This window comes from Tenrec ecaudatus, chromosome 10 (genome assembly GCF_050624435.1).
Source record: "Tenrec ecaudatus isolate mTenEca1 chromosome 10, mTenEca1.hap1, whole genome shotgun sequence".
In the NCBI taxonomy this organism is placed as follows: Eukaryota; Metazoa; Chordata; class Mammalia; order Afrosoricida; family Tenrecidae; genus Tenrec; species Tenrec ecaudatus.
This window is the reverse complement of record NC_134539.1, coordinates 77,547,685-77,556,411: the sequence shown is the minus strand read 5'-3', so window position 1 is coordinate 77,556,411 and position 8,727 is coordinate 77,547,685. Positions and strand designations below refer to the sequence as shown.

At 57.9% G+C, this 8,727-nt stretch overlaps 1 protein-coding gene across 1 annotated transcript; it reads right to left on the bottom strand.

The window, feature by feature from the left end:
- Window positions 1-222: 222 nt before the first annotated feature.
- Window positions 223-7,278, bottom strand: C10H9orf50 (chromosome 10 C9orf50 homolog). The gene is made up of 8 exons (XM_075559555.1): window positions 6,780-7,278; window positions 6,565-6,578; window positions 6,334-6,482; window positions 5,896-6,024; window positions 3,376-3,539; window positions 1,594-1,765; window positions 1,328-1,505; window positions 223-1,049 (listed from the first exon to the last, which is right to left on the bottom strand). The coding sequence occupies exons 1-8, from the start codon at window positions 7,276-7,278 to the stop codon at window positions 945-947; spliced, it is 1,410 nt and encodes a 469-aa protein (XP_075415670.1). The 3' UTR covers window positions 223-944.
- Between the last annotated feature and the right edge of the window lie 1,449 nt (window positions 7,279-8,727).

The window sequence follows — 8,727 nt, the reverse complement described above, 5'->3', positions numbered from 1 at the left end:
GGGATCCCTCCAGGTCCGCGAATGCATTCTGACCCGCAGCAACGCTTGGGCACAGAGCAGAACTGCCCCACGGGGGTCCTCACGAAGGAGCAGACTGCACTTCTTCCTCCCCACAGGCTGGTGGGGAGGAACCGCCCACCTGGCGCCACCTGGGCTCCTTCAAACCACCCTGTCTATGGACTTGGAAACGGAGGGTGTGGGGGTGGCCCTGGGGACACTGGGTAAGTGACCAGGGTCAGATGACCAGTGGTGCTTGCCACCACCTCCTAGAGGTGCTCCCCACCTACAAACACACACACACACACACTCATATATACACATACCTGTACGCACAGACATACACACACATGTACACCTAACACATACATACACATATACACATATACTCATGTGTACACATATCTATATGCACACACATGTACACCTAACACATACCTACGCATACACTCATATACACATATCTATACGCATAGACATACACACATGTACACCTACACACATCTACACCTAACACATACCTACACATACACACCTACACATACACACACACACGTGCACACAGAGGAGAAGAGGAACATCTGGCCCTGCCCACCCAGAAGCTCAGATGCCGGCCCTCCGGGGCCCAGATGGTGTGTACATACCCAGTCGAAGGGGTGCAGATGAGAAACATGGCCTCTCCCCGCTGGTCCCTGGAGTATGGGTGCCCCCACTCCCCAGTCTCCCTCCTCCGGCACAGGTGGGCAAGGCTAGGTGCACACAGGCTTGGGTCCAGTGAACATACGAGGGTCCCCCACTTTCCAGATGAGGGGTTCTCTTGGGCCCAGACTGCAGCAATCAGGACTAGGAGAGCTTGGACCATGAGACCTGGCTGTGGGGCCCAGCCACCTACCACCTAGGACATGCGTTTATTTTTAGGGTTTTTTGGGGGGGACCCTGGAGGGCTTTCACCGCTGAATTCGAGGCAGTGCTTCAGAAGGCAGGAGGAGCTGGTAGCCCTTGGGGCGGCGCTTCAGGACCGAGCGCAGCACCAAGCTGGGCAGGAAGGACTCCTAGAACAAAGAGGGCCAGCTGGGCACCGTGGGCGTCCTGGCAAGGAGACGGGCTCCCTGGGCCCAGGGGACTGGACAGACACTGCAGCACTGAGCTGCCATTTCACACCAAGCTACCCAGACAGCTCACCCTTGACCACCCAGCTTTGCTTGAGGGGCGGAGCTTGGGGCTGAGAGCCCACCGCTGAGCCACCCCCCCACGCCCAACACATCTCCCATTCCCCCCCCCTCCCCCTGCATCAGGGCACTCTGGGTGGCTGGGCCCCAGCAGTACTCACCAGCTTCTGGCTCCAGGTGCGGGGCAGCTTGCCCACCTGCTTCAGGATGCTGGGGGCATCCAGGTGGGTCTTGAGCTCCCCCCGCTGCCTCGGAAGGGTCTCTTTGGAGATGCAGGGCAGGCCACTGCTCCCCCCGGAGGTCCTCTCAGGGAGGCGGCCCGGTGGTTCCTGGGTAGGCCTGACAGACAGGAAGCCCTGAGCTGGAGCCCCAGTCCCAGGCCCACCCCCCGGCTGGCTGGCAGGGTGAGGAGGCGCGCCTCGCTCACGGGTTGGGGCTGTCTGGCTCCCACGGAGAGCTGCCACCACGAGCCTTCTCCGGCCGGGTCCCAGGGCACATGGCTCTGGGCAAACTCTCCAGCCATCGGCCCACACTCCGGATAACCTGCTCCGACACCACGGGCTGGGGGGCCGTCCCACCCTCCAGGAGGCTCTGCCTGACTGTGGGGGAGAGGACACAGGTCAGGCCCTAATGGAGGGGCAGGGTCCCCCTCCTCCCCTTCTTCTGCAGGCAAATGGTCTGTCTCCATGGCAACCAAGGCTCACCCCCCACACACACACCCAGTCCCTTCCAGCTGCTCGAGAGCAGACTTGGGTTTTACAACTAGCTTGTGCCACTGTTCCTGCCTTGACTACCGGGCTGTGTCCTTCCCCTCCACAGCACCTGCTCCAGCTCCCAGAGCGCCAGAGAGACAAAAGAAGGTGGATGGATGGATGGATGGATGGATAGATGGATGGATGGATGGATAGACCCTATCCCTCCATTAGAGCCTGTCCTGCCCAGCAGCTGCCTTTCTGGCTAGTCAAAAACCCCAAAACAACTCACTGCCGACTCATAATGACCCTTGCTCTTCATGGGAGTCGAAAGCCCCATCTATCTCCCAAGGAGAGGCAGGTGGGTTTGAACTGCTGACCTTGCCGTTAGTAGCCCAACATGTAACCACTCCGCCACCAGGGCTCCTCAGACCAGTCAGGACCTCTGAGTTCCCGTGCAGGCTGAGCCCCACTCCTCTCCTGGGGCAGGGACAACAGCTCCTGTGACCAGGGCATGTAGCCTGTCTCCCAGGCTAATCACGTCACTAGCATCGGTTGTGCCCTTGTCTGGGAGGAAGTCCTTGCCTTGGCTTCCCAAGTGTGGCCCTGGGGCACTCTGGCTTCTAGTCCTTCTGCTCAGCGTCCCCCTCCGACCACCAGAGGTAGATAAACAGCCTCCCCTAGGTGACCCTCAAGAGTCTGGGTGGTGGTGGTGGTGGTGGTGGTGTGTGTGTGTGTGTGTGTGTGTGTGTGTGTGTTGGATCCTAGAAGGCTCTGGTTGTATAGAGCTACACCCACAGCTCGGTTTTGGGGCTGCCATTTACTGAAATTGCATGTAGTAGGTGCTCAGTGAACAGATGCTGGCTGCCAGCTGCTGCAAGCACTGGGGGCTGCTCGTCTTGCCACATGCAGGGCTGGGCAGAGGCTGGGCAGATGGAGAAAGGTTTATAAAGGCCATGGCAGAGCTAGGACACTGATTGTCGTCAGCCTCTGACCACACCTTCGGAATCTGCACTCCATTCTTCACAGTGGACGGACATGAGGATGCCCCTCCCGAGAGCCGAGGCGCCTTCCGCCGGGGAACCCAGGGGCTGGTGGCTGGTGGCTGCAGCTTGGAGCTGGTGGAGTGTGGCTTCTTTGCTCAGGAGGGAGAAGAGGTCTGTCTCCATGGAGATTGGAGGGGGGGGGGCTTCTGGTGGTGTCTGGGCCTTCCCCAACTCAGTGAGGGCTGCAGGGCCAGGGGTTGGCGGGGCTGGTTCTAGGGGTCTGTGAGGACCCCTTAGTAGTGAGAAGTGCTACTGTGGTGGGCAGGCCTGCGTGACCATTGCCTCCAGGGCCAGCTCCCTGGCAGCGCTCACCTTGGGACACCTCTGTGGACTAGGGACCCCCAACCACGGTCACCCTGGCTCTCCCATGGCAAGTGGCCCTTCATTCCAGGGCCCAGGACCACAGCTCTGTCCTTATAACACTGTCCCCCACCCCACCCCCGCCTCCAACGTCCCATCTCGTGTGCTTACTGGAACAGCTGCGTTCCCAGTAACGGAGAGCTGTGTCCCGTAAGGTCTCGTCCGCAAAACGCACACGGAAAGGGCAACACCGTTTTCGAAGGCCTGGGCCTTCTCCCGAGGAGCTGTGGGTGAGTCCGGCCTGGAGCTTTGAGGAGTTCGTGCTGTGAGGCCTGCTGAGGGTGGGTGAGAGGGGTGGGTGAGGCCTGCGGCAGACACGCCTCCCCACACCACGGCCCACAGGGGCCACTCGCCACCACTCTTGGGGAAAGCCAAACATCAACCCATCACACTCCCAGTAGTCAGGCCCAGGGTGCCCCCAACCCCTCTCCTTGTACCATCCTCTTAAGCCCACCCAATCCTGAGAAACACTGTCTGCCACGCTGTCTGTGTGGCCCCAGCTGTGGGCTTGGCTGGGCTGGATTGGAAAGGCTTCCTCCCTCCGTTGATGGAGATGGAAACGGAGGCACAGGGTTTTCTGCATTTTCCTTGCCTAGGCTCACAAGGCTAAGGTCTGAAGGCTCCTTTTCAGAGAAGTGTTTTAGCCACTGGAATGAGAATCTGGACTCAGGAGTGAGGTAGCGTTGCATCCCCACCCCAACCATTTAAGAGCTGTTTCCTTTGTAAAAGGGAGCCCACTGTGTGTGCTTTTTTGGACAGCCATGGAGGGCGGGTTAGTGCCTGAGAAGTGCCCAGCCCAGTGCCTGGAGGGCCCAGAGCAAAGACCTCGACCTGGGAGCTCTCATATGACATGGACGCTGATTCTGTTAGAAAGTATTATCAATGCCAGTCCCCATCATGCCACTTCCTGATCACATGGCCTAGGCCAAGGAGGACTCAACACCCCCTTGAGACTCCAGGGTGTGCTTTTCCCCTTTAAGTTCTCCACCTGACAGGCACCATTCCACCCTTCTCACGAGACTTTGCTGGATAGTAAATAGCTTAGGCGCTGCCTCCAGGACAGGACCTGGCTTGGGGCTTGTATCAAAGAGGGGAGGGTACGTGGTGTGGTCCTGTTACCCTAACTGGGATTCGTTTTGGCCTTGGGGATGGCGGATGGGGAGTATGGCCAAGCGAGAGTTAGGCCTGCTTGATCTATGTGTGGATTTGGAAGTGCCATGTTTGACCTTATTTCTCTGATCAGGTCTCTCTGTCTGTATGGCTCTAAGGAGCATGGTTTCCATCCGTCTACTCAAGCTCCATCCAGTCGGTGCCCAGGACAGGGCCTGGCTACCTAGTGACCCAACAGTTACCTGCTGATGATCACCTGTCCTGGGCAGGCCTCAGGGCCAACCAAGAAGGTGAGAGGCACCTCAGGTCTGGCTACAAGTGTCGAGTCTCAGTTTAGCTGTGCAAGGGGTGTTTCTTGACGAAACTGTATGTAGATGCTAGCCCCCATTTTTGTGTTTGCAATATTAAATTCCATCCGTGTTATGTATTACATCTTGTGAGACTCTGCTTCTTTATGTAGTTTGATTGGCTTAAAGTTCCTGGGTTGGCATATGATATTTCATGTGCCTACTCTGACCCATTGCTAGTGTCTGCTTAGAGCACAGTGTTATCGGTGGGGACATAGCTGTGATCAACTAGCACTGTCTGCCATGGGCACAGGATTAGGAAGTAGCAGACTGTACACCAGGCAGTTGCTCTCCCAGGTCTTTAAGTTTGCAGGCAGTCTGGTCTGTTCACCCTTCGCCCCTGTGTTAGCCTATTAAAGCTAGACATTTTTCCCGACTTGCTTTTCTACCTTCCTTACAGTGATGACATCTAGGCTTGGGGAAGCTGCAATACCCACACTCTTATCTTACCCCCGTCTTTTATCTCATTCCTTACTATTGAACATAGAGAAATAGAGGAAGACATGGATGGAAGGATAGATGGATGGACGGACGGACGAATGGATGACTGGGTGGTGGGCCAAGGATGGATGCGTGGAATGAATGAATCAGTCTAAACAGAAGGACTGAGTCACGGTGAATGGGTGATTATGTAAGTGAGTATGGATTTATAGATGATGGCATTAGGGATGGATAGTGTTCTGGATTTGTAAGTGAGTGGACTGATTTGTAGCAGATTGATCACTGGATTCATGGATGGATCTACAGAATCATAAGGATTTATAGATGATTAAATGGAATTCATGAATGGGAGAGAAGTTCCTAAATACGCTGGTTGAAGGACGTGGTCCTTAGATAAAATGTATGCAGGGAGGGATGGCTGACTAGGAGAATGAATATATGAGTGGATTCGTGGATGCGATATAAATGTGTTGGAGCATAGCGGGCTAATTCAAGGACCCTCTCGAGTGTAGAAGACCTGATTTCATGGGTAGATCTATGTCACCGCAGATGAATGGATAGATGGTTGGATTTTTTGATGGGGTAGGAATGCTTTGGCGGAAGACCTGGTTCATGGGTCGCAGGTGGATGGATGAATAAGTAGGCAGATGGACAGAGTCATGGATAAATGGGTGAAAGTCAGAAAGACAATTCTTTCTCCCCAAGTCCCCCTTCCATCCGCCCTATGACTCACTGGTTGCTCTTCCTGACTGCGGAGAACTGGGAGCTGTTACTTCTCAGGGACCCCAGGTCACTTATCTGATGGAGCAAAATCTTAAGATTCTCTGTGGACAATGGCAGCTGCTGGTAGGACAGTTGGCCCCTTGAAGACAAATAGACCACAACTGGTATGAGTAGTCAAGGAGCCCTGGAGGCACTGTTAGGTAAGCGCTGGACGGCCAGTTACAAAGCTGCAGGTTCAAAACCACTAGCAAGCAGCTCCCGGGGCGGGGCGGGGAGGTGGGGCGGGGAAGATGCTGCTTGCCTGCACCTTCAATGATTTACCGCCGTGGACATGTGAGGTAGAGTCGCTCTGAGTTGGAATCACCTTGATAGCCGCGGGTGGGTGGACGGGCGGGAGTCCTCGGGGTTCTCCACCCTCTCCCTACCCAGCAGACCGCAGGACACTTACCGCAGGTCAGGGAGGACGGCGACGTCGGGACACGGAGCGGAACGTCGGCGGTGCTCCCACGCGCCCGCGTGCTGTTGCGATTCTGAGGCGGCTGGGAGCCGGAAGGAGGCGGAAATCGTTAAGCACCCCGCCACGGCAGGGCTGTCGGACTAGGCTCTTCCTAGTTCGACAGCTTTGGGACCTCAGTGCCCGTATCCGGAAAGTGGGGGCAAGAGTGGAGGTGGTACCAACCGAAAAGTCCTTCTCTGCAGGGGGTGTGACAGGGGCGGGGCCGTGGGACTGGCTCCTCCCACCGGAGATGGCACCGCCCCTCCCGCGGGAGGGGCCGTGGGATTGGTCATTCCCACCGGAAGTGCCCCCGCCCCTCCCGCCGGGAGATACCTGGGATTGGCCAATCCCACCGGAAGTGCCCACGCCCCTCCCGCCCCGCCCCGTCCGATCCTCACTTGGAGGCTTCGGTCGCTGCTCCTCGCTCTCGGGCCGGAGCTGACACAGGAACTCACGGACCCTGCAGGGAAGGAGCTCGCGTAGCAGGGCCCCTAAGGCCCCCGGGGCCTCTCTGGCTTGGCCCTGCCGCTGGTCTGCCCTCGGGGCAGGCGTGGGTCTCTGGGGCGCCGCTGGGCCCCGGGGCGCGCCTGCCGGGAAGAGGGGCGGCAGCAGCAGGGAGCTCAGCAGCGCCGGGTTCCTTGCCACCCGCTGGGCCACGGGAGGCAGGGTGGGCAGGCGCGGCACCGAGCGCCTCACGTGCCCCCGAGGCTCGGTGGCCAGGTGCAACAGTGTGTCCCCGAGCCCGCGTCGGGGGACCTGCCACTTGGCGGGTTCCACTCGGAGCTCGGGTAGGGTCAGCCAGGGCAGCAGTGGGCTTCTTAGAGGGAGAGCGCCGTCATCCAGAAGACCCTCGGGCGCCACTTGCTGGGCCCCCGGCTTGAAGCGAGACTGGGGCATACCTGTCCCCGCGCTCAGCTCAGGGGATCCTCAAGCCAGCGAGGAGTGGGGAATGCCGCGGGGCGGGGGCCGGGGAGGGCAGAGACAGAGCCAGCCATGGAACTGAGAGGGCATGTTAGGGGTTAACATCACGTGGGCTGCAGACAGCACCCTCCGGCGAGAGACCCCCCCACCGGAGCCTCTGTTTCCTCATTTGCCAAGTGATGACGGTGGGAGTGCCCGCCTTTTGGGGTGCTGTGACGTTTCAATGAGCCCCTACCTGGGGAGTTGTCTAGAACGGTACCCACCGGGCTCATTGTACGAGCTCAAGGAAAACTCACGCTACTTTATAAACATGTTAAAATAGTAGTATTGAGGGTTCGTCTCAGCTCCACCCCATTGCCTATGGGGCTTGTTTAAGGGACTTCTCCCACGTTTGCTCTCTGGGTCCCCACGCGGAATGGGAGACTGAGGAGGACTCGCTATTAGAGGCGCGCAAGCTGTGGAGGCCTGGCTGCTATTGGCCCTGGCTTAGAGTTTGGAAAAGGAGCCCTGGTGGGTTGCCCAATGTGCTGCTAACCCCAGGGTCAGCAGTTCGAAGCCGCCAACCGCTCCTCAGAGAAAGATGAGGCTTTCTAACCCTGTAAAGAGTCACAATCTCTCGATCCCACCAGGGCAGCCCCACTCTGGGCTATGAGTCAGAACTGAGTAGCTAGCCAAGAGATTGGTTTCTGTGGTTGGGAGTTAGGAAACCTGGGACCAGATTGGACAAAAGATTGGAATTGGACCAGGGAATGTGGGCCCAGGATGGACAAAAGGAAGAATGGAATTGGACCAGCAGGTCACCAGTCCTGGTGGTTCTTGAGAGGCCCTGGGACGGGAGCTTGTTGAAAATACAGAAACCCCCCACCCCCCTAGATTGTGTTTCAGATGGAGGTTAAGGAGATAAGATGTATGTTTAAGCCTGCCTTCTCTGGGAGCCAGAGCCTCAGCTCTGCTCCCATCTCTGACATTGGTATTCTCCAAGCCTGCTTCCTCCTCTCCCACCCCACCCCACCCTTAGACTGTTTCAGCCCGGAGCTGGCTCCTGGGGTGTCACACTCACCCTGGTGGGACTTCTGGGTGGGGCCTGAGCAGGTCCCGAGAGCTTAGAGCCCCCTAACAGGTGGCCTGGTTCTTGAGGGAGCCCATCTTTCCGGCCCTGGTCCCACTGTGGGCCCCTCCCCTGTGCATCAGGATCTCTTAGGGGTCATTGTGATCCGCCCTCACTCACGGTCAACTAGAGCAGTGAGCACTGACGCCTGGGGTAGAGGGTGGGGCTCTGTGGCCAGGAGGCTGAAGGGGTGAGGGACAGTTGGGACTTCTGGCCAGAGAGGGAGGTGGGAGGGCCAGGTGGGTTTCGTGAGGCAGGAGGCTGGAAGACTGCTTCAGTGAGTCATGCACGGAGTGCATGTGGGAATGAAGCGTGCA

Coding starts and splice junctions, on each gene's coding strand:
- C10H9orf50 (XM_075559555.1), bottom strand. CDS start 7,278: ATGCCCCAGTCTCGCTTCAAGCCGGGGGCCCAGCAAGTGGCGCCCGAG. Junction 1,506..1,593: donor GAGCCAGACAGCCCCAACCC/GTGAGCGAGGCG, acceptor CCTGTCTGTCAG/GCCTACCCAGGAACCACCGG. Junction 1,050..1,327: donor GCACCTGGAGCCAGAAGCTG/GTGAGTACTGCT, acceptor TCTTTGTTCTAG/GAGTCCTTCCTGCCCAGCTT.